At 44.5% G+C, this 25822-nt stretch overlaps 1 protein-coding gene across 2 annotated transcripts in view; it reads left to right on the top strand.

The window, feature by feature from the left end:
• Nucleotides 1-25822, top strand: part of ITPR1 (inositol 1,4,5-trisphosphate receptor type 1) — a 307485-nt gene that overhangs the window by 251911 nt on the left and 29752 nt on the right. For both annotated transcript variants that reach the window (XM_021695119.2, XM_021695118.2), the window contains 7 exons: nucleotides 1088-1280; nucleotides 8021-8143; nucleotides 13476-13651; nucleotides 17802-17966; nucleotides 22803-22998; nucleotides 24375-24467; nucleotides 25651-25790. In XM_021695119.2, coding sequence (XP_021550794.1) covers nucleotides 1088-1280; nucleotides 8021-8143; nucleotides 13476-13651; nucleotides 17802-17966; nucleotides 22803-22998; nucleotides 24375-24467; nucleotides 25651-25790 — 1086 coding nt within the window. The remainder of the gene's footprint in view (nucleotides 1-1087; nucleotides 1281-8020; nucleotides 8144-13475; nucleotides 13652-17801; nucleotides 17967-22802; nucleotides 22999-24374; nucleotides 24468-25650; nucleotides 25791-25822) is intronic.

Below are 25822 nucleotides of genomic sequence, written 5' to 3'. Positions count from 1 at the left end.
TTGGGAACCACTGGTCTAAAGACCACGTCTCCCAGAATTTATAGACGTAGGGCTATGGGAACCTGTCACACATCTGAGAGAGCTTCCCACTACAACTTGACCAGAGTCACCTTTCTTGCTGTGTCAGGGAACAAAAGTGTTGAGAGTGTGAGAACTAGATCTTCTTGAAGAGGGCGTAGGCCCTGAGCCTCATCTGACTTCTCCAGCCACTGGGGAGGAAGGATAAAGAGAGGTCATGCCCCTGTTGTACTGTCACCTGCACCCCTTTTGAAATCCCTACCCCCCCAGGATGGTGACTAAGTACAGTGTCCTAGAACCTGAACAATCCTCACCAGACTGCCTCCTCTCTGGAGATTGAGCCACTCTAGAAAGAACACGGAGAAAACCTGTGAGGTGTCCACTCTGGGGCCCAACAGAGCTGCTTCAAAGAGCACTGAGCACAACACCAGTGTTAAATGGCTGGACCAGTTCACACACTGTATACTTTAGATGCCATGACAAGTAAGAGATAGGAGGACAATGCAACTGGATAAACCACAGGTCTCTTTTTAAAGTTCCTATTTAGGAAAAAACAACAACAACTAATTTTGCTCTCAGAAGTTTAGGTGAGGTCTGTCCCACAGTCTGGTGCTGCACCATCCAGTATGATAGTCATTAGCCACATAGGGCTGTTTAAATTAAAATTAAATATTCAGGGGGTCAGTTGCACTAGCCATGTGGGGTAGATGCTCAGATACGGAACCATGCCTTCATTACAGAAAGTTCTGTTGGACAGCCCTAGCCCCCTCATCTGGATATGTACACAAAACACAGTTTAAATTGTTGAGACAAAAGTTAGTCACAGTAAAATTAATGGGTCTCAGGTTAAAACAAAACAAAACAACCAACTCTTAGAGACTTGCCCAGACTGTTTTTTATATAAATGCAAGAGACACAGCCCAGGCTGGGGGTTATAAGATCTGAGAAGACGCAAGAACAGGTTTGTATTATACGCCATCGTGAACACCAAGCCCATGACCTTAGCAAAGATTCTTAGTGAAAGGTTTTTGAAAATGACTGTTTAAGCTCCTCCATTTTCTCACCCTAGATTGTCAGATTAGACCGAACCATGGAACAGATTGTGTTCCCTGTGCCCAGCATATGTGAATTCCTAACCAAGGAGTCGAAACTGCGAATATACTACACTACAGAGAGGGATGAGCAAGGCAGCAAGATCAATGACTTCTTCCTGCGGTCCGAGGACCTCTTCAATGAAATGAACTGGCAGAAGAAACTGAGAGGTGGGTCAGCGATGCGCCCACGGGATGGCAGGGCCATGCCATCCTGGGCTTTCACGAGCCTGGGCTGGATGGTGAAGGGCGTGTCTCCAAGCAGGAGCAGAGCTAGCCTAATTTATGGCACTTTCTACCTCTGAGCACCGGGCAGATCTAGACACCTTTGTAGCTGAAAAACGGGCTTTAGCCTCAGGGAGGCACCTCCCCAGAAGTCTTCCTTCATGCCCCATCTGATTGGATTGGATTGGCTATGCAAGACTTTCAGAATGTCCTTTTTTGGTATCTTGATGTAGGAAATAAAAGGAAGGGAGAAAAGACCAGGCTTTGAGCTCACAGGATGGTGCACTTAAGCAGGAAATTGAGCCAGCTTGACTGCTCATTTACTAGCTCACCTGCTCTGAAGACACCAGTCTCTCCCTTTTATATAGGGTAGCTCGGTTTTTAGACTCTAGTATCATTTTATAGGCAGTGGAATCATTTGCCACATAAGACGCATCATTGCTCACCAGCGAGTCCCGTTGCGATACCTGGCCAGTCGGGTTGAAATGACTCGTCTAAAACACTTTTATAGGGCTATCCCAGAGGGCTTCTCAGCTCCTGGTTTTCATTAGGATTTTAATGGGATTCTTCAGTACTGACAGTACACTCCTTATCAGCTGTTGTGACCAACGTAGAAAGGATCGTGCTTTATTTCTGTCTGTTAGTCAGGAGCCAGGTTTTTTCTTTGAAACCCCAGATTCCAGCTACAGTTGTGATCTTTTGGGCTCTTTCTGCAGGGCAGGGTGGCGGGAGGGGAAGCTGTGTTAGAGATCACTTTCTGGGAGCTTCTGTCCTCTTCCTTCCTCCCACCAACCCGAGGCAGAACAGACCAGCGTTCTTCACTGCACCCTTCTTCCACCTCACCACTTTTCTCCCTACCTCCCTGCACCCCTGGGTTTGGCTGGTGGCAAAGAGGGTTGTACGTGCACATTGGCCAGGGGCCCCTGTTCTTACCACACCCCAACCCCACAACATTCTTGCTCATCTCTAAGGGCTACTTCGTCATCCAGCACTTTAAAACATTAGATGTTTTCGGGATACCTGGGTGGCTCAGTCAGTTAAGTGTCTGCCTACGGCTCAGGTCATGATCCTGGAGTCCTGGGATGGAGTCCCGCGTCGGGCTCCCTACTCAGCAGAGAGCCTGCTTCTCCCTCTGCCTGCCGCTCTCCTTGCTTGTGCTCGCTCGCTTTCTCTCTCTCTCTGACAAATAAATAAATAAAAATTTTAAAACAGTAGATGTTTCCTGGGGGCCACCTGGCTGCCTCAATAGCTAGAGCTTATGACTCTTGATCTCGGGGTCATGAGTTCAAGCCCCATGTTGAGTGTAGAGATTACTTAAAAATAAAATCATGAAAAGAAAATGTTTCTGGAGCCAAAACCCATTCCTCACCCAGCCAGGTGTCTGATAGAGAGAGAGGCTCAGAAGCCTTTAGCAGAACAGCTTGCATGTCCTCATTGGTAGGGATCCCAGGGGATTTAGGGTGCACTTCTAGCCGATACAGTGTGTCCTTGTGGCCTACTGTGGACTTGATGCAAGCTCCTCCAGTTCAAGTGTGAGTGGCTTGAACATCTGCATAGCACAATGCTCAGGTGAACAGAGAAAGAAAAAATACCAGAAATAAGGTGGACATAGACCGCATCTATTCTGTACTCTTATATTTTCAGCCGTTAGGTTTGCTGGGGTCATCTGTGATTCCAGCTTCCAGGGGTGATCCTGAGTTCACGTATCCAGGCCTCCACAGTGGTCACTACAACTGGGATTTCACTCTTGTCAGTGTGTGGGTCTACTAAGACTGGTCAGAAAGATTCATCCTCACAATTCTGAGAGCCTATAAAAAATAGATCAATATTGTATAGGATCTCCAAGAGACTTATGAACTGACAGGGGGGCTTTCAGCTCTTCTGCTCAGGCGAGATACCTTGCAATCTCTCCTTCTGGGACATTGTCTTCAGCCAGGCACAATGGGAAGCCCTCAGCCCCAAGAGGTGGGGGATCTCACTCCCATTCCACTTCTGCCCCCACGGGCTGTGTGGCCCTGAGCAGGTGACTTCACTGCTCCCAGACCCTCACCTAGAAAGCGGGGAGTTGAGATTGATTGCTTGCCGAACGGCCATATCGTCATTCCAAGATTTATATTGCATTGTAGCTAATACCTTTTCTTATTTAGCCCACCTTTGTTTCAGAAACAGTTTTTGTTTCAGTAAAGCTTAAACACAGCTATAGTTGTCAACTGAAAGATTTTAATTGGCTTCAAAGCTATCTGCTGGTAAGAGAGAAATTGAAAACAGTAACTGAATTAAACATGATATGCATATTTAGGGAGGGGAGAAATGTACTCATTAGAAGTGTAATTAAAATAAAATACGTTTTCCCTTCTAAGTAGCATATTTCTCTTCTAATAAATCGGCAACGGAAAAAAAAATTCTGCTTTATTCATAAGCTGCTTTCCCCTTTCCTAAAAGTATCACAGAATCACCTGGGCTTTGGTACATCTGTAGCCAGGACTCAGATATAAAGCCAAGTCTGTCTAAGACTGAGGTCACTCAGTAATTGCTTCTGCAGGTATTAAGATAGTCAGTTCCTAAGCTCTCCCGAAGCCTTATTCCCTGCTCCTCTCACAGAACACACTCACACACAGGCACGCACACATGCCCACCCCCTTCAGCGCGCTCACGTCCTCTCTCACCCGTGCCTCTCTGACCCCTTCTCCTGAAGTTCCCAGCCGCAGTGAAGTGAAAACCCAGGGCTAAGAAAATGAAAAGATAGTGAAAGAGGAAATTGAGGCAGAGTTGCATATGCTGACCTTTTCCTGCTTGGGGTTTTCCCTCATGGTTATCACACCCATCCAAATAGAGCTGGGGAATTCTGTTTTTTATATTCATAGAGTCCAGGTCCCCCAGCAAGGCCCAATTCCCTCAGAAGAACAGATACAAAGGCTAGGAAAGAAGGTTACCAAGTGGTGCTCTGGGATGTAGGTCATTAGATTGACCTGCCTCACTGGGGTCACAGCACCCTGTCTTTTTCTGTGATGTAGCAGGTATATCGATCCAGCCAACTTGTACCCCAAATAAGTAGAAAACATACAAAGTACAGTGGGGGGGTTCAACATTGTGTAAGCTATGATTCCTTCCTGTGTGAACCTACCATCTTATCGGGGCAGGCAACACAGGATATTTTTAAGTGGTTGTAATTGAGGCAACTAACGATGAGCAGGGCTGTAATTAAGCAGTGACACGCTGTAGAAGTGTGGGAAAGACAAGCTTCTGAGAAAAGGTGGCATCTGAACAGCATCTGGAAGAATAGATAGAACTTGGATAAACATACACCTGAGAGTTTGGAGAAAGGGAAGGCGTATTCATTTCCTATTGCTACTCTAACAAATTACCACAAACTTGGAGGCTTACAGCAGCATACATCTACTATCTTAAAGATTCTGGAGGTCACGGGACGCCTGGGTGGCTCAGTCGGTTAAGCGGCTGCCTTCGGCTCAGGTCATGATCCCAGGGTCCTGGGATCGAGTCCCACATCGGGCTCCTTGCTCGGCGGGGAGCCTGCTTCTCCCTCTGCCTGCCTCTCCCTCTGCTTGTGTTCTCTCTGACAAATAAATAAATAAAATCTTAAAAAAAAAAAAAAAAAAAAAAAAGATTCTGGAGGTCAGAAATGTGCAAAGGTTCTCACTGGGCTAAAATCAAGGTGTTGGCAGGACTGCCCGCCTACTGGAGGCTCTAGCTTTGTTTTCCAGCTTCTAGGGGCTTCCTGCATTTGTTGGCTCTTGGCTTCTTCCTCCATCTGCAAAGCCAGCCATGACCAGGAGAGCCTTTCTCATGCCGTAGGACTCTGCCCCTGCCACTCCCACACCCGTCCTTCACTTTTAATCATTTTTTCATCACTTTTTGTGATTATGTTGGGCCCACTGAATAATTCAGGATAATTTCCCCATCTCCAGATCCTTAACTTTATCACATTTGTGAAGTCCCTTTTCCCATGAAAGGTAACATGTTCATTGATTCTGAAAATTAGGGTGTGGACATCTTTGGGGGGTATTACTATTTACCCATCACACAAGGTATGTTAGTTGTGTTATATTGCTGTATAATAAATGACCTCAAAACTTAGTGGCTTCAAACAGTAAATATTTATGTCCTCCCAGTTTCTCAGGGCCCAGAGTTTGGGAGTGGCTTAGCTGGGTGGTTCTGACTCAGGGTTTTTCGTGAGGTTGCTATCAAGTTGGCAGCCAGGGCCTCCTCATCTGAAGGCTGCGTGGACCCAGAGGATCCACTTCTCTGCTCACTCACGTGGCTGCTGGTAGGAGGCCTCACTTCTCCATATGGGCCCCTCTGTAGGGCTGCTTGAGTTCCACATGACGTGGCAGGCGGTTTCCTCAGAGCAGATGACTGAGGAGAGCGTGAGCATGCATGTGCAAGGAGGAAGCTGCAGGGCGTTTTATGACCAAATGTCAAGAAGCACTCCTGTCACTTCTGTCTTCTCCCAGAAGCAGTAACTAAGTCCATCCCACACTCAAGGGGAGGGGGATTGAGCTGTACCCCTCGAAGAGGAGAGCATCAAAGACTTTGTGGACATATTTTTAAACCGCCATGGGGACAGTGCACAGAGGCTGGAGGTGCAGCATACAATCAGGGAGCCACCACTAGACTGGAATGTAAAGGTGGCCTGTCTGGGGAAGGGAAGTGGGAGAAGATTCTGGAAAGTTAGATGGGGACATGGGAAATAGAAGACCGTGCGTGTCAAGGTTGGTCTTTAAGTATCTTTTTGCCCATGGATAGATACCCAGTTGATCTGAAGGACTGAGTATTTGTTCATCATATTTGGAACGACACAATTTAAGTATGTTAGCTTTATAAATATATGATTTATTTGTGAACTCTATGCCATACTTAAGGGCCATTTATTAGAATTAAATGAAAGTGTCCTACAATGGCTACTCTTACATTTGATATTGAGAACCCCCTTGAAGAGAATTTTGGCTTACATAGACCATCACTGAGCTTTGCCATTTCCTGTTTTTCTTTTACCTCATGTGAGCTTTTTATATGTACGCTAATGTGGAGAGGATATTATAAATTCCCATGTACCCACCACTCAGCTTCAATTATTACCAACCCTTTGCCATTCTTGCCACCTGTCTCTTCTGGAGTTTCCATATCCAAATCAGACATGGTCTTCAGTCCCAGAAGAAACACCAGTAGCTATTGTTTTCAGAACAGATGATTTCTCATCTTAAATTTGTTTTGGCAATTAACTTAAAAAAAAAAAAGTTAATTGTTAGTGGAGGTTGACCGAGTGCTGGTCAGCTCCTCTACTGAATGGTGACATGAGCCACTTCCTCTGTCCTTGTCTGACTTGAGAGGACCACTGACCTGGGTGATGAGATCTCCTCCACAGCTTCTCCCCCCAGCTGGGCCTCAGTTTCCCTCATAAAACAAGAGATTTTAAATTAGATGGTGCTTGTAACTCTAAAACCCTAGACTTTGGAAACGTTTCCTATTTCCAAGTGCAAACATGAAATGAGCAATTATTAAATTACCCAGGGCTCTGTTTAATTGTGCCATAACTTTATTTTGGAAGAAGCTTTCAGAGATTTGGCTGCTTGCTCTAGGCATCATTACAGGGCCATTGAATTTGTCATTGGCTCCTGTCCTAAAGTTAAATGATGACTTCATTGGGAAAGAGAAACGCGCTCTAGAGACCCATTCTCCCATACTCCGTATTCCTTTGGAGGGAGATAATGTGGAATGAGGCTATCTTTTGGAAACTCTGCTTCTGGCATGGAGACTGAAATTATTCCTACCACATCTATTAGCATCATCCTAAGTCTAAGGCACCACTGGAGAAGAACTCAGGGGGAAAGGAAGCACCACCACACATGGTATGGCCAGAGGCTTGTTGTTCTAACACTGAACATGCCTGGCCGGTATGGTATGGCCTCTAGGCGACTACAGAATCAGATGGCAACAATATGCAAAATGTCTCTCGCCCTTCAGTGATGGCTTTGGTACCACATCCTTTCTCTACTGTAGCCTTTGGGAATGGGATCTCTACTGCTAACTACCCAGTCAGCAACTCCCTCCCATAGTTCCCCTGCCCCCGGCATGATCATCAGACTTCAGGAAAATGGAAAATGTCTCGGTGTCAGGAAAGGGATCATTGTCTAGCTTTTAGGCACCAGTGAGTTAGTGGAGGATTTTGAGTGTGGCAATGGTAGCCTCCCTCGTCTGGGGCCCTGCTGGACCAACTAAATGCTGTGTGTCCCTCCAACTGGAGCCCCACACTTCTAAAAGGCTGATTAAGTTCTTGGGTCTCTCTGGGCATTTCCTCTGGTCCCAGAGCCCTGGAAGGACTGACGATTCAGTGCATGAACTCTGGACAACCCCAGATTCCATAACTGGTGGTGTTGACTGGGGCATGCAGGGTTTTTAGATGTTCCAACTTTTCTCCTTTTCTTCTCTCCCTTGTCCCCAAATGCATCTTCTGTTCCAGTAACTACTCCAAACAGAAATAAACCAATCTGATGTTGTTATGAGCCTATGAGTCAACCTCGAAACAAATGATCATTTTTTACTGTTGTGGTAAAAACTGGGAACAAAAGTGGGCTTGTGGGGCAGAGCGGGAGGAAGGGCTGAGTGGGATTCCCAGCGTTCTGACTTGTGGCTTCGGACTTTACATGGCCTGGTCTTTGTTTTCACAGCCCAGCCCGTTCTGTACTGGTGTGCCCGCAACATGTCTTTCTGGAGCAGCATTTCATTTAACCTGGCTGTCCTGATGAATTTGCTCGTGGCGTTTTTCTACCCATTTAAAGGAGTCCGAGGAGGTACCCATATTTTTAATTTCAAGGAAACTATGAGAAGCAGCAGGAAGGTTATGACTTGCATCTTAAAAATGGTCCCTGGAAGTGTTGGTGCAGTATTATGGGATCCCACTTACCCATTTTCAGACAGGATGAGATTGTAGCTTTCACCGCAGACTTAGTTTTAAATCTCACTTAAAAGAATGTAAATTTTGTGTCCACATTTATCTACAGGAAAGAAAGAGAAGCCGTACACTCTGAAACCTGTAAGAGATGGTCTCAATCAGCCTCCTTGTTTTATATGTTGGGAAACCTTGTCTCAGAGAAGTTGAAAGGTGGAGCCAAACTTTCACAGCTAGGTAGTGGCAGAGCTAACCCTAGAACATAGATATTTTGATGCTCAGTCCACTAGATTATTTTCCCCATACCGTACTTACAGAATTAATTTCAGAGTGAAGAATTTTTAAGACGTGTCTGGATTTTTTTAATTAATTAATTAATTAATTATTTTGGCAAGGGGCTCAGGGAGGCTGGACTTGAATGACCGAAGACCGCGCCTCCTTGGATATTTAGTCTATAAAGAGCCACGTGCCACTACTCATGCGATAGAACATGATGTCCGTCCGTGGTCATTATGGATATCCCCCCACCCCCACCGTCTCCTTCCAGCCACCTGCCATGTGCACTCTATACATCTTGCTGAGAACAGGCAACAATCAGCAGGGGCATCTTTTTGTTTGTAGCTCTTCCGTTTGCTTGACAGCCTTCTAGAGTCATGCACACTTGTGGGGCTCTGGGGACCGGCAGAAGCCCCTCTGCTGTGACACTTCCACAGCCCCTTTTCTGACACCCTGGATAGCCTTTTGGGAGGTCTTCTCAGCTACATTTTTCATCAGAGCTATTTGGCAGATCATCTCACATACGTATGTCACAAACCTATCAGTAGCCACCTTTTGTGAAACGTATGGAATGAAGAACCCAAAAGTAAGACACTAAAACAGCGCAGGAGTTGCAGGCTTAGCTCTTGAGCCTAATAATGCAGATGTGTATACGTAATGAGACAGCATGTCTAGACTTAAAGTCTACTTAAGATCCGTTTTGAAAGTGATGACTTGTTCTGTGATGCTCAGGTATCCAACATACCCATTCGAGCAGTCAGCTTTTCTGTTTGGCCTTCAGTTACACTGAAAGCTTCATTTGAGTGATTTTTTTTTCCCCCCAAAAGCAACACCTAAATGCAAGTCTGGGGGTATTTTCCTTTTTAATGCCATGTTAGGAAAATAAGTGCCCCTGTGTGAAGAGATTCTGCAGGTCAGCAGAGGTGCGAGTGTGAAGTGGTCTGTCGGAGGGAAAGAGCCCAGCTGTCTTTGCATCTCAGGGAAGCCCTTATGCTCATCATAACCGATTCTTCAACCATTACTTTGGATGTGTTTTCCTTTATCCCCCATTTCTTTAAAAATATTTAAAATCCGTTTTATTACACGCTTTGACCATTTTCTTCACTGGTCACTTGTGGCCACGTTGAGGCCCATGTCTGAGGAGAGGTAGTTGACAGCTCCCCTCCCCTGCAGTGGTCAGCCTCGTCCAGTGGAAAATCTAGACTCACAACATCCAGACTCAGTGTCTGGGCCTGGCTCTGCCACATCCTCACACGACTCTGGATGGGCAACTTCAATTAGTCTTCCTTAGCTTCTCTGTAAAAAGGTGCTTAAATTGACCCAGTAGTTGTAAAACCTTGATGTGGATTTGGAAATCCCTGTATAGTTCAGGGAAAAATAGTGGTTGACCCAGTCAGGATCTCTGGGCATCCTATTTCTGGCCCAAACAAGTTCAAGACCCACCAATGAGATGACTGTTAAAGGTTCTTCCAACTCTACAGTGTTGGGTTCTCAATGTGGCATCAACTCTGGCTTCCTGTTCTGGCAGTGTGGGCTGCAGTCTTTCATGTGTGTGGACTAAATGGAAAGCATCATTAGATCTCCCGGAAGGGAAGGAGATTGAGCTGACCTCAGGAAGCCTTTTCCGCTACACAGTGACCGAGCTCACCTCAAACACATCAGTTCACTCTCAGGGATTTATTTTTCCTCCTGTAAGACATGTGGGGACCACCTTCTGTCCTCGCTACTAACCATCTTCAGGACAAGGGTTGTATTAGCCATGCCTCAAAATAAGATCTGGTTGGTTACCTGAAAGTATTTCTTTGAGATCAGTGTTTGTTCATGTTTGACTCTAAAACCAGGATTTCCAAAATGTCCCCATTGAATGTCCCCCTTTTGATGAGTGCTAATGAGGCTCTGTGGCATCGTAGGCCTGCGGCTGCCCAGAATACTGGTGGCCTTAAAAGCTCCTTTTCCAAAGTATCATTTTCCCCCTTTATTTAAGAACTGATGAGTCACACAGGCTCAAAGCATGAAACCTGGGCACATTCAGATTTTTTACTGAATTTGTGAGCATGCTATGATGATTAAAGCAAATATGGTACTCCTTTTAAAACATTATCATTTTTGGAATTTTCAAATATACAAGTAATAAGTTAATATACTGCCATGTATCTATTAGCCCAGCTTTAACAACTACCAACATTTTGTCAATCTTGTTTCATCTATTCTCCTACTGTATTTTCTGAAAGATTTTAAATAAGTCTAGACATCTTGTTGTTTTGCCCATAAATATTTCAGTGTGCATCTCTAACTTCTAAGAATATTTCAAAATATGTATAATTACCATAACATTATCATATTTAACAGAACTAACAGCAAATCATGTAATAGCTTGTCCATATTCATGTTTCTCCAATTGTCTTAAAGATGTCTTTCTATAATTGTTTTTTTTTTTAAATCTAGCATTATTTTTTTAACACTGCTTTTATAGTGGGGAGACAACGGGTTTTTATTTCAGCCCCTTCGGGATTTGGGTACGTCCACTGTACTGGTCCCATTTATTATACTGAGATCTTGAGGCAGTTTAAGATGGCGATTAAACACTTAAAGAAAATGAAAAGCAAGACACAGACTGGGAGAAAATATTTACAAAACATGTATCTGACAAAAGGCTTATATCCTGAATACATAAAGAACTCTTACAATTCAATAATAAAAAGACAACTTGATTAAAACAGTGGGCAAAAGATGTCATCAGATATTTCACAAGAGATTGGCCAATAAGCACATAAAGATATTGAACATCAGTAGTTATCAGAGAAATGCAAATGAAAACTAGAATGGCATACCAGGAGAAACCTACGAGAATGGCTGAAATTGAAAATGCTGAAATACTAAATAAAAATGAGCAAGTAATAAGTAAAAAGAAAATACTGACTATACCAAGTATTGGTGATGATGTGGAACAAGTGGAACTCCCACGTACGACTGGATGGTGGAGTCACTCTGGAAGACAGTATGGTTGTGTCGTAGAAAGTTAAACATAGGATCCAGAAATCTTATTTCCATGTATTTGTCCAAGGCAAAGGAAAACATACACCCATTCCAAGATTCGTACTTGAATGTTCCCAGTAACCTTATTTATAATAACTGCAAACTGGGAACAACTCAAATATCCATTAATTGTTGAATGGATATGTAAATTGTGGTATATCCATTCTGTGGAATATTACTCAGCAATAGAAAGGACAACGTATTAATACACAAAATAACCTGACTGAATCTTAAAAATTCACTAAGTGGAAGAATGAAAAAGACTACCTCCTAATCTGATTATGTTTCCACTTTTATGAAATTCTAGAAAGTGCAAAGCTCTAGTGCTAGGAAGGAGACCAGTAGCTGCCTAGAAGTGGGGCTGGGGCAAGGCCGTAACTGCAAAGAGCACAGGAAACCTTTCTGGGGAATAAAAATGTTTATATCTTGATTGTGTTGGCAGTTACATGTGGCTCTATGGCTATATAAACTGCCAAAATTCATCATGTTAAGCTGAAAATCAGCGGATTTTATGTGTTATTTTTTTAAATTGGTTATTAAGGACCATCAACTTCAGAGGCATACAGACTCCAGCCATTTACTGTGTCACCTTAGGCCTGATATGTAATCCAAGGCTCGGTTTCCTCTAGAGGAAAATGAAGAGAATCGTAAGCTGGTTGGGAGGATCACATAAATGATAATCGATGTAAAGGGCTTAATAGGATATCTAACCACTGTTAAATGCACAAGAAATGACATAAGTCTCGATATCCACATCTTCCCAAATTTCTGAAAAGCTTCTGCCTCTCTGTGCCCATTTCTAATCAGGTTTTCTTTTGAAGGATATCAAAAGGGAAGAGGTAAGTGGTTGGGAGTTGGGCAACAGTTTCTAGAGAAAAAGTGTCTCAGCGGCATGAACAGAATGAACTAGGGCAGCCAGCAGGCTTGGGGAAGAGCTGTAACTCGCAAGGGTGTCTCTTTCCTGGGTGGGGCTTCAATCCCAGCAGTTCTGGAGAAGTGAAACTCCTTTATATAAGTGGCCTTAATCATGTAGTGCTGCTTGTTTACATCTGAAGGAGACCCAAAATGTGACAGCATTTGAAATAGGGTTTTATTTTTTTTTTTTAATGAGTGTTTTACAGAACTATATTTTTAGCCATGTTGGCTCATGTTACATAACTAAGCCGTCTCGTGGGACACTCTAAATAGAACTTGAAATAGCAAGAGATGACAAAAACTGGTATAAGCTCTTTGACTACAAGGATAATCTAATTGTAGGATGATGTTAATGATACGGAAGTTGCCTTCCTCCTTCCCTTGAAGAAATCTGATTCAGGCAGGGGACCTGCAATTTTCCTTTGCATACTTTTAATAGAAATTAGAAGTTTAGGCTTCCAGTTTGCCTTCCCGAAGAGTGAAATGTGATACATGTATGAGTTTTATTGATTGAACAGATTCATTTGACGAGCATCTACGGGGTGCTGTGTGCTTCCCTCAGGGAATTTGGCTGGGGGGAACCCGATTGGGGGGCAATTAGGGTAGGAGGGGAGAGAAAGACTAGTAAACTGACCACCAGAAAATAGTGTTCTATTGGGATGACTGGAGTAAGTACTGAGAACACAGAGAGGGAGGGGCACCTGGCATAGTTTTCTGAAGAGGAAGGGGTTGGGGAGGTTTTTGGAAGAGTTGACATCTCAGCTAAGACCTAGGATGAATAGGAAAGGGAAAAGAATTTCCCAGGTAGTAGGAACACAGGTCAAGGCTTGGAGGTAAGAAAACATGGATGTGTGACGGATTACATCTGGGGCACAGAACTGGAGGTGAGAGTTTGGACAGTAAGGCCAGTTTGGTGATTGCAGAAACTGTCATTAAGCCCATTTTGGTCCGTCACCTCTTACTCCATGAAAGCACTGATCTTTGAGAACCTCACCTTGTCTTTCCAGGAACACTGGAGCCACACTGGTCAGGACTGCTGTGGACAGCCATGCTCATCTCTCTGGCCATTGTCATTGCCCTCCCCAAGCCCCATGGCATCCGGGCCTTAATTGCTTCCACAATTCTCCGGTTGATATTTTCGGTTGGATTACAACCCACGTTGTTTCTTCTGGGAGCTTTCAATGTAAGTATAAATACCTTCATAGCCGCGTTCTTGTTGACATGCAAACAGGAATGCCTTCCATTCTGGTTCCTAGGATCTTGGCCTGGGCTTTCAGTGCAGCAAAAGGCCATTCAGGTCAGCTGTTAAAATAGCAGAAGCAAGAGCTGTGTGGGTGGACATCTCCCTCTTAACCTTCTCATGGTACAGTGAACCTCTTAATCTATTACCTGGGCATCCACAGTCTCCTTTTTAGGGAATTTCCCTCTCAGAAGTAAGGCAGGAAGAGGAAGAGCAGTGGAGATGTAAATTATTGTTCCCAGTCAGGTCAGAGGTTTGAAGGGACAGGAGATTTTAGCCGAATGGCCAAATATTAATGGTATCAGTCAAATGGTCAGATATTAATACAACACACCCACTTCTGGTGAGGACCACATGGAGCCAGGAGAAGAGGCAGGAGGACTTGTTCAGACAGAGATGGAGCAGGTAGAGAGGTAAGGAGAGAATCGGGGTTATTTCAAAGTCGGTGGTGCCATTTGGAAGTGCTCTTCCACTGTAGTTGAAGGATAGACGCTACTGCACCCGTAGGGGGAATTCTTAGGAAGTAGAGATAGCTGATACAGGACCATAGATTGGAGAGGTTTCCTGGTGAAAGGAAGCAAAAGGTTTGGACGTGGGAGGCACTGTGGGGATCGAAAACTGCTTTCTAGAGGTTTCTGCCGTGAGCACATAAGGAAGCTGAGGTTGCTGTATAGAAATGGAAGTCATGTTGCAAGATAAGGTTAATACAGTAATTCAGTGCAGCAGTAAATGTCCCCAGATGGGTATTCAGATGGCAAAGGCAGCAAGGACACTGGGGGAGAAGGGACCACTTCAAGCTGACAAGCCACAGGGGAGGAGGTGGGGTTTCAGCTCTGTCTTGGAGAATGGCTAGGACTGGGCCAGAAAGCAGGAATTGAGAAGAGCATTTTGCTGTAGGCCCCACAGGCCAGAGCAGTGGGGAAGGCCCAGGACACTCTCAAGAGAGAGCCAGCAGGAGCGTTCCCCTCCACTGGGGTTCAGGGAGGGATACGTAGGACCTACTCCCAGCACAGGTCACCAGGGCACTGCATGGTAGGAGAATGCCCTTGGGCCTCATCCTCCAGGTCAGTGTTTCCAAAGCAGGCTCCAAGTTGATAAATCTTAGGTGAGAAAGAGGTTCAGTGGTCCAGTCCATGAGGGAGAGCCTGTGTTAAACAAAATTAAAGGGTTTTTACTCTAGGATTTCTGAGAGACTTTAACGTGCATGATAAGGGTTATGAATCTCCAAGAAATGGAAACCATGTATCTCTGTTTCCTAAACTTACTTGCCCACATTTTGTTTTAAGTATCACTTGGAATTAGTGTTGTAGAATATAGGTTGGGAAACTCTATTCCCAGTAGTGGGAAATGACTCAAGTTTTTTTGAGCAAAGAAATGGCATATACAAAAAAGTATTCTTGGAAAAATGCCCTCAAGTAGTGGAATGTTATGTGGATTCAAGTGGGAGGGACTGGAGGCAGGAGGACCATTTCAGACCCCCAGCAGAGCTCTTGACTAGGTGTGACAAGCCTGGGTCTTGGTCAGAGTGTGGAAGAAAGAAGAAGGTACAGATGTCAGAGCTGGAAAGGATAGGGTAACGTTTTGTGGGCCTAGAGTCAGAGCCTCACACCTGAAAGCCATGTAGGGCCTCAGTCAGGGTCCTTTTCTCCAGGCCAACAAGGTATTACTATCTTGATGGGGTGATGAAGGAGGCAACCCCCAACTCCAAATTTTCAGTCACAGATGACTAGGAAAAGAATAATGCAACTAACTAAAGTGGAGTCATGCAAAGACCTAAGTTTCAGGGTGAAAATGCACTTAAATTGTTGATTTACTCAGCTTGAGATGATAAGGCAAGCCATTATTAGCTGTGGCATTTGAAAACGTATGACCAGAGTGACAAAGACTTAGCAGTGTTACAGAAGGGAAGGTAGGTGTCATTCACTGATGTAGGTATCATTAAGAGGAATCTACTTAAGAAGGAAATAAAGAATAAACAAAAAAATAAAAGGGAAAAAACTCAGTATTTCAGGGGTTGTTGTCTTATGGGCTGTTTAGTTTTTTGTTGTTGTTTCTCTGGGCTTTAATCATTCCACAGTCATCTCTCCTTTAACATAAATCAGTTGGGGGAAAGACTCAAACTAGGCAATTACCATTTATAGTAACAGCTGGGTGAGGAGAGCTGAAATAACTATAATAAATAACTAGAGTGAATAAAAAAAGGGAAACACTCACATGGAGCACATAGGAGACAAAAGAAAGTAGTTATGGGCAGAGAAGGAGCATTGGGCATACAAGGGCCGGCGAAGCGGGACAGGGTGGGGTCCTGGCAGCCAGGCGTGGGCAGAGTGGTGGGAGGGGTGGGCTGGTGAGCCGTCATGTTGCAGGAGCCAGGATTAGGTGCTAAGGGCCAACAGACTGCCGCCTGTGCCCTGGCTGGGTCCTTTGTAGACTGGGGGAGAGGTGAGGCCAGAAGCCAGTCAGACTCATTAAGCAGGGTCGGTAGGAGGTGGGGACACCAGGCCAAGACCGTGAATACATATGGGCTGCTGAAGCAATGGAGGAAACGAGGGCAGAAGTTGTTTAAACCGAGGGCAGAGTGGATTCAAGTAAAGCGAATTGCTCTGTTGAGACAGCAGGAGCCAAGGCATGTCTGAGGTCCTAGAATGTTAATCAGAGCATGGCCTTTTGTTTGTTTGTTTGTTTTCCTGAAACCCCATCAACACAGATCATCCAAGGTCAATGGTACTTTCTCACCCAATGAAAGATCCTATACTAGTGATGGGTAGAATCACTAGTACACTAGAAAGTACTGGGGCATTGAATGTTTATCCTGTCTGAGAAAGCCTAACGTTCTCTGTGGGTGTTGGCTTCCTCACTTATCTGATGGCGGAGAAGCTCTCTTACACTGACCGGCCAGATTAACAGGCAGGATTTCCCTGGCACCTATGGCCAAGGCAGCTAGGGGAGCAGAAGATGGTTTTACCAAGTACATCCGAAAAACTTTCCCCTCCAGTCTTCTCTTGATTGGAGTGTTTGTCAGCGTGTTGCTGGAGATGGACTTTTAGGCATGGGGTTTCTATTAGAGGTGGAACTATATTATGCAGTAGCTCAAACTCCAGCTGCAAGTATCAAAAAACCGAATCCACGCCAGCTGAAGCAAAGGAGAAGATGCATCGGCTCGTGTGACTGAGAAATGAAGATCCTCGCGTCAGGTGCAGCTGAGTACAGGTGCCCAGACAGTAGCCTCAGGATCCAGCTCCATCTTTGGGCTCTGCATCGATCGTACTCAGGCTCCGTGGTAGGGAGAGGTGGATGCTAGCAGCTTCAAACTTACTTTCTCTTAGGTTCAAGGTCAGGACGAAGCAATAAAGTTGTCTCTTGCTGCAGTCCCAGGAAAGATCTCAGCGGGTATCACTGGTTTAGTTGGGTCACGTGACTATCCCGGAACCACCCCTTTTGCCAATTGACTGGGATGGAGCCCCACCCAGATTTCAAGGATACATGGAAAGGGATGGATCCCCAAAGAAAAATTATTAATCCTGGGGTTGGGGTGGGGGGCGGCAGGGAAACAGAACTCATCCTGAAGTCCCTTACTTTTTTTTCCCCCAATAAAATTATTTCCTCTATGAATTTAGGAGCAATGAAAGACAAGAACTAGCTGGTTCTCATTAAACTGCAACCCTTATAATGCCTAGAATGTAACAGAAATTCAGAAAATGCTTTTGTTCATGCTGATCACAGGATTCATAGATTGAGGTGACTTCTGTGTTTGACTAACTCATACAAGTATGTTAGAAATGATTCATATCTCATTTCGAAAATCATAATTTCAGTATGTGTTAATTTTGTTTTTGTCATATACAAATGCCACTTGATTACTGTTGCTTATGAAGTTATTTGACTACCACATAATTTGTAATATGCCTGAAAAGCAAAATAACGATATGACTTAGATCTGCAAAATGGTTCTGGGCGGGTTCGGTGGGCACTTGGTGCTTTGTTTGGGCACAGTTGCGGAAATACCATTGCGTGAAAATGGCCCTCGGCTGTCATGAAGTCTGCAGTTTGTCATGGTCCGTGCTTATCTGGCTGTTCCTGTCATTATTCTCAGGTCTGCAATAAAATCATCTTTCTAATGAGTTTTGTGGGCAACTGTGGAACATTCACTAGAGGCTACCGAGCCATGGTTCTGGATGTTGAGTTCCTTTACCATTTGTTGTATCTGCTGATCTGCGCCATGGGCCTCTTTGTCCACGAGTTCTTCTACAGTCTGCTGGTGAGTTCCTGGTATGGAAAGATTTTACGTGTCGAAAACTAGGAGTGTCCTGTGTCTCTCCTCACAGACCCCTCCTTTTAATGGTGATTGGTATGTCGGGGCTAACAAGGTCACATGCCTCATTTCCAGTATCTAGAGAAGAAAGCTCCCCAGGGAGCAGGACAGCTGGTAGGGGACCAAGAGGTATGTGATTGTGCTGCTTGCGTGCACATTGGACCTTTCACTTTCCAGTGGTATGCAGTGCCTGCCATCTGGACCAGGGGATGTGTCCTCCACATGCATCTTTGCTTTGCTTTCTTTCTTGGACTCAGCCAGTGCTTACCAGGGAGAATGTTTTTTGAGACTGTCATCATCTGACAGTTCTCATGGGATCCGCTTCCCAGGGAGAACATGTAGTGACAAAATAAGAGGAGGAGTTTTTTCAAAGTCCCAAGATCTATGACAGGGAGCTCAATAGATTTATTGGTCCAGGAGACCTTTTCGCTGGAAGTTCTTTGGTTCCAATCTGAGCCAAGTGATTAATGTCTTGATAGTCTATAAAATGAGTTGGTTCAATCACCTTCCTCCTGAGCAGGTTTTTAAATTATAGACCAAATATCTACTTACTTTCCTGTCATTAGAGGGAATCTAGACCTGTAGAGTTATAGATAAGAAACCTTTGCCTTGTACCTACATCAAATGACAAGAAGCATAAAGCTGAGCTATCTGCAAGCAAAACTATCCATAAAGGGACTAGAAGAATTAAAATGTTAGTGAGGATAAAAAATGATCAAAGGGATTTATTTGCAAAGGGTAGAGCAAGGAAAACTCTTCTGGGAGGTATTCTCCATGTGACCTCTGGACTGGTTACTGAATTGCTCTGTGCCTCAGTTTCCCCATCTACAAAATGAGAACAAGCTGTCCCCCTCACAGGGCTGCCACAGGGATTATCTGCAACTGTGCATGTCAGGGTCTTAGAATAGCACTACCACACAAGAAATGCTTAGCAATTCTAGCTATTATTACTGTCTTTGTCATCGCTTACTTCCTCTGCCATCCAAAACACCATAAAGAATTCACCTTTCAGGTCATCAGGATTAGCTCATTCCATTAGTGGTAGATGTTGGCAGGCTGAGGGAAATGGATTGTTTTACCTCCTTTTAAAATAGGTCTGGCTATAGTTTGAGGTTTTAGGTAAAGAGGTCTCTGGATATACTTGTGATGGCCATTATGTGGCCTATTTTGGTCACTCTGTATCAGAAATCTTGAGAGCTCCATGTATATTTCTGAGCCTTTTTGTCTCTTACAATAATGTCCCTGGATAAGGATCTGGTTTGTGTGTGTGTGTGTGTTTTAAAGATTTTTATTTATTTATTTGACAGAGACACAGCGAGAGAGGGAACACAAGCAGGGGGTAGTGGGAGAGGGAGAAACAGGCTTCCCACTGAGCAGGGAGCCAGATGCGGGGCTCGATCCCAGGACCCTGGGATAATAACCTGAGCTGAAGGCAGACGCTTAACGACTGAGCCACCCAGGTGCCCCGAGGATCTGGTTTTAGAGTCAGGGAGACCCATGTCCTCCTGGGCAAGGAGGCAGAGCTCAGTTGGAGGTCTCTCTCATCCCAACCGAGGGATCTCTCCCAAGAGACAGGAGATTCTGCTTCAGATAGTGCCATCTCTTCCTGGGAGGGTGTGACTTTGCCTACGTTCTGTGTCCTGTTGGCTTCATTTCCCTGTCTCTACCTTCAAGTCCTCTGCTTTTGGTCCTTCGAGATGATGGCTGGCGCCCATGCTAGATGCAGGGCTGTTGTAGGGAGACAAACCAATACCGTCTCTGCCCTCACAGCCCTCACGGACCACAGAATCATTGTTACCACCATTTACTGAATGTTTCCCGTGTGCTCTTTTCATACCGTCTCTCACCACGACTTCTGAGGTAGATGATGTCTGCAAATGACAGATGGCGAAACTGAGGCTTGGTGAGGTTAGGTAACTTGCCCAGAGTCACCCAGTAAGTGCCAGAGACCAGATAGCAGCTGAGCTCTGGTGACTGCCGAGTCAGTTCATAAGCCCAGCTCCGAACTGCCTTTCATCTGAGCTCGTGAAAAAGTCCCTGCTTCGGTGTGGCTGGTATTTCCCAGTGCAGTTTGCATTCTTGCTTTCACGTCTCTCATCTGTCACAGAAACAGTAACTCCGAGCTGCCAGTGCTACCTGAGCTCAGCTCGCTTTTGGAGAACTCACCAGGATCCAACCAGATGGTGGCTGGATGCCTCTTGTATGTGTTTCTGGCTGTGACTTGTCTGTGACCTCAGGTGACATGTTACTTTTGCTATCAAAAGTAGTATTTAACGTGTTTACTGAGAATCACAGGCAAGTACTGAAACCTGTGACAGAAAGGAGCTGGAGAGAGACCTCCAGCAGGGAAAACCCACATCTCCCGAGGTTGTGAAAGCCCCGCTCCAGCAGACCAGAAAAGGAGAGTGGGGCCCCAGACTGGCTGAACCTGGTCTCGAGCCTGCATCCAAATGTGTCCTTAGAAAACGTTAACACCCCGAGATGAAAATGTGTCAAGTTCATGGATGAGCAGGTAACAGGAGGAGAAATCCATATGGTCAGTAAACATGGAAGAATGTTCCACATTAATGCTAAATACAGATGTGCCAATTAAAACAACAGTGTGATCCCGAGCTGTACCTGTGATGTTTGGAAAGGTCCAAAGGCCTGAGCATGTCCAGGTCTTACGAGGGTGTGCTGTAGTGGCCCCTGTCCCCTGACAGCATGGATCAGTACAGCCTTTCTGGAAAGCAGTGAGGCGATCGATATGTTTCTAGAAAGTTGCAACATTTGACCCAACAATTCCATTTCTGGAAATTCTCCAAAAAGAAATAACTGGACAAGTATGTGTAGAGGCAAGTACAGAGGTGTTCATCACAGCATTATTTTTAATGGCATGCAATTGGAAACATCTTGACTGTTTTTTAAAAAAGTAAATATTTTGGTTAAGTAGACTGGTTTTTCTGTACAGTGACAGTCTAGGTGATCATTTCTGACACAAAAATGTTCATGATTGCTTGGTAAAAGGGGCTGACTATATGCCAGTATTATGGTATATTGTATAACATTTTTCCAGTGTAGTAGGGGCAGAAGAAATAACTTGAGTAGATGGTGGGGTTATTGGTGAATTTTGTTTTTCTTTGTGCTTTTTTGTGTTTTCAAAGTTTTCTCCATTGAACATGTGTCATTTTCCAATTAGAAGAAAGTTTCTCCTTTATAAAGTAATGCATGTCCATTGTCTTAAAGTCAGAAATTACAGATGAGTGGAAAAAGGAATTACTTGTCATCTCAATGACTTGGTGGCTATATAATCTTACAGTTCCTACCCCAGAACACAAGTGTCATTTGTTTATTGTCTGAAGTTGCTCTCACTTGCTGGTTCATAGTAGGTTGCTGGAAAATATTTAACTGTAATAGCAACATTAGCTTTTTGTACTCTTATATTGATGAAATGCCTCTTTCTTGCTTCCTTCCCTTTGAGTCTCCTACTTCACCTGGTGCCCCAACCACAGGTCTCAGGACACAGATTGGCCTTATGGAGGCAGAAGGGCTAATTGACCAGAAAATGAACTCAGATGTAAAACTATAAATTGGAAGGGACTCGGAGATTAGCTAGTTCAGAGAGGTTACATGACTTGATCATCATCTTACTACAAATTAAAAGCAGAGTCAGGATTCAAACCCTTGCCCCCTGACTCAGTTGGCTGTGCAGTCATTCCCCAAAGCCGTGTGGAGGCAGAACCTTTAGAAGATTTGGTGTCAGCACAGAGACCACATTAAAACTAGCCCCCTGGTCCAAGAATAAGCCCACAGAGCTCTCCTCCATGGCTCTGTACTCTTCCTGCAGCCAAATATCTGAGAAAACCAGCCATCAGTACCACATACCTAGAAGTACCTACAGGTCAACTTCTTGCAAAGAGCAAGTAGTCTCTTAGAGAGGGCGAGCCGAGACTGTGAGCCCACAGTGCACTGCACGGGGTCTCCGCCCCCCCACACACACATACCTCCTCCCCCCATTAGGGAGATGGGAAGGGTTTAGGCTTCCTGGTGTGTTACCACCACCAGTGTCCCTGCCATGAGCTGTGTGACCTTGGCCCAGTCCCTTCATCAGGAAATGATCCTTAGCATTTACTGTGCGTACTCAGCATGTAAGTGCAGCTGTACGCCATGTACTGGACGCAGTACACATCACGTAGCTAGGGTTCACAGCAGCACCCTGTCCTCCCGTCTGGAGATGAGGAAACGGAGGCTCAGTGGGGAGGAGAAAGTACCTAGCCCACTGTCCTGATGTCCTGTGCTTGAGCTAAGATTGCCCCTCACACTCCAGAGTCCCTGCTGCCTACGCTGGCCTGCTGTATGTGGCCTTCCCTGTGAGACTCCAAGCTCCGGGAGGGCAGGGCCAGGGCTGGTCCAATCCTGTATGCAGAGAGGCTGGCCCTTAGCAGAAACTCAGCAACTACTCCCTACACAGACGCATGCCAGGACCCTCATCACTTTGCTCTCCCTTACCTTCTGAAACCCACTGGTACTACCCTGTATTTTCTCCATCCCCAGGACCTCTCAACTGTATGAGTACCACTGGAAATTGCTCTTGCTTCCTGCCCACCTTTTCTAGGCTAATGTTTCCCATCTCCATTTTCACTAAGACAAGCAGTATAAAGTGTTAAGATAATAGAATGCTTTTGAGTTTCTAAAAGGGTAAATTCTCTATAAATCAAGTTTTCATTATGAGATATTTGTGTACATCTAACCTAGAGGCTTCTTAAAACTGTCCCATTGTCTTCTCTTTGTTCGTTTTTAAAGCTTTTTGATTTGGTATACAGAGAAGAGACTCTGCTTAATGTCATTAAAAGTGTCACTCGCAATGGACGGTCCATCATCTTGACAGCAGTTCTGGCTTTGATCCTGGTTTACCTGTTCTCAATAGTGGGCTATCTTTTCTTCAAAGATGATTTTATCTTGGAAGTAGATAGGTTGCCCAATGAAACTGCTCTTCCAGGTGAGTTTGAGATCTTCGGATCTTTTTAATGTTAAGAGAACAGTTCTTGATTGTAAATGAACTAAAGAGAACGATGACTTTAGCAATGTGGGTATCTCCCTAGCACTCAGACTATGAATTCTGATTCCAGGGCTTGGTTCTCACTTTATTCCAAGGGTGGTTTGGTATGTCAGATGCTGAGTATAAGGGTCCAGAGCCTACATTTAACTTATTCACTAAAGTCAGTTTTTAAAAGAATACAACTTACTCAAAAATAATTTGATCCTATATATCGAAAGCACAGGGGGATGCATCCCTCTGGCTTGGTAAATCTACTTCTAGGAATTTATCCTTAAAGGAAAAACCTGCTGAAACAGATGTATATGGAAGAATGTTCACTGCAGTGTGAAAGCGGAACCAGTCTAAACTTTAAGTAGAGTATTCCATTAGAGTGTCCTATGGGGTGGCATCCCCTGCAGAGAGGGCACATCTTTGTAAACCTTCAAGGAAAAGCACCCACAAAAGTGTGGTGGGAAATTGCAGAATAATAACTATAATAGGATCCACATATATTTTTTAAAAATGAAAAAACTCATATATGTCTTTTAAAATATGGAAGAATATTACCTCCCCCCAGCAGTGGCTGTCTCTGGGGCTTTTTTTTTTTTTTTTTTAACTGTATGCAAGTTTGACAGTGAGCTTACATTATTTTTATAGAGAGAAAACAGAAGTCATTTCCACTTTTGAGAATGAAATAAAATGATCATATACTTGAGTGATACCCAAATGTTCCTTGTCTCAATTAAAATATTTTAACACCATTAAGTGAAAGATTGCTGGGTTGTTTTGTTTTGTTTTTAATCAGGTAGCCAGAGGCCCCAAGTCCAGTGAACAAACTAGAATTATTATCACTGACTAAGCCAGGCAGCCTTGTTCTCCCAAATGCTGCATTCTTGGCATGTAACTCTAGCCTCCAAGTTGACACTAAGTGAAATTTGCTGCCAACCATCTTAGGGTTCCGAACTAAACTGGTCTGGACCTTGGATTTCCGTTCCTGCTCGCTGACGCTTTTTGTGCAGACTTGGTGTAAATCTTGCTGGAGTCTGTACGTACAGTAGTATTTGTCGAAGAGTTTCAGCTGTGTGTCTTTAAAGTTGGAGAGGTGCTATTTAAGTGCGATATTTCTAGTAAGCCTACAGGAATTGACATTTCTGGCTTCTTTCCCATCCAGATCACCAAATGAAAGTGTAAATTGTATCTCTGCCTTGAATTTATATGCAGGAATGTAGGGTGTTATTTATGTAAAGAATTGTTTAATCAGCCGTGAATTGGGAACTTCAAACATTTTAACCATATGCTGCCAGATTGTTCATCATAAAATTTCCTCTCTTTCCCAGGAGCTGGCGAGAGTTTGGCAAGCGAGTTCCTATACTCTGACGTGTGTAGGGTGGAGACTGTGGAGAACTGCTCCTCTCCTGCACCCAAAGAAGGTAGGACCTTGGAGGCTTAAGCCCCATGTTAGTGTTAGGCTCCTCTGGAAGCTTAGATGGTGCACAGGACATTGGAAGCAGATGGAAGCAGATTTATTGTTCAGAAGTAAGGCCAGTAGCGAAGGGGAAAGGCTGGGAGAGAGGAGGGAGATGAAGGGAAAAGAAGGCTACATGGGAAGAAAATACCTGCTTGGTTGATTCAGCGACTATTTACTGGGTGCCCCCTATTTGCCAGGGACTATGTTGTACTCTAAGATACACCAGTATGATGGAGGAGGCAGGGAGGCACCTAGGTGATTATTAGACGTATGTTAAATGCTAGGAATAAGGAGGGAATACAGAAGATAGGCACCCAGAGGTGACAGTTAAACTAAAACAGTAGAATCTTGGACAGTGGAGGAGGGTTAGGTGTTCCAGTTATTCCAGGGAATACGGCGTCTAAAGGCTTGGAAGTAGAATATAGTGTGTTGAAGGAGATAATGATCATGAGGAAGAGTAGTAGCAAGAAATGAAGCCAGAGAGGTCAACAAAAGGCCAGAACACAAAGGGTCTTACATGTTAGGCTGAGGAGGTTAAACTTCACCCAAAGGATGAATAGACATTAAAGTGGGGCGGGGGGAGTGATATGATGAGATCTGTTTTAGCAAGACCATTCTCCCTGCAACTGCTGAAAAGAACAAGATAGGCAGCAAGACATGGTTCTTCCCTCCAAAAATGATTAAGAATGGACAGCATCCAATATAAAGCTATTTATCCAGGGGACCTGCTGTAAAACGTGGCTGGATTTAGCCAGCGAGGAGCTAGGTCCTGTGGGATTACCCTCAGCTGAGAGACGAGATGCTTGTGATTCGGAGTATTAAGCAACTTATCTAAGGTCAAATGCCTGTTCAGAGCTGGGACTGGAGTTTAAATCTGAAAAGGATAGGGAGTATTTTGGATTTAATATAGGGAAGGGCAGTTCTGACTTGGCTTGAGAAACTAGCAAGGGTTGGTGATGAAAACAGAATTGCCCCAGGTAACTTCAGCTTTTTGAAAGAAGGTATATGACACTTGATTCCTTAGTTTTATTCTTTCTTGTTCCTGTGTGTAGCTGGTGAGCTGGCATTCAGGGAACACCATCTCAAAATCATGGTCTCTCTTTTCCCACACGTTGTAAATCTGTTGTTACTCACCGTGTTCATAGAGCCGGTCCTTGCAGAAGAGACGAAGCAAGACAAAGAGCACACGTGTGAGACGCTGCTGATGTGCATCGTCACGGTGCTGAGTCATGGGCTGAGGAGCGGGGGCGGAGTAGGAGATGTGCTCAGGAAGCCATCCAAAGAGGTAGCTGGATCCCGAGGGGAAGGGAGAGTGGG

The sequence above is a fragment of the Neomonachus schauinslandi genome, chromosome 1 (assembly GCF_002201575.2).
Source record: "Neomonachus schauinslandi chromosome 1, ASM220157v2, whole genome shotgun sequence".
NCBI classification, from domain to species: domain Eukaryota; kingdom Metazoa; phylum Chordata; class Mammalia; order Carnivora; family Phocidae; genus Neomonachus; species Neomonachus schauinslandi.
Note: the sequence above shows the minus strand (reverse complement) of the source record. Positions and strands in the feature narration are given on the sequence as shown.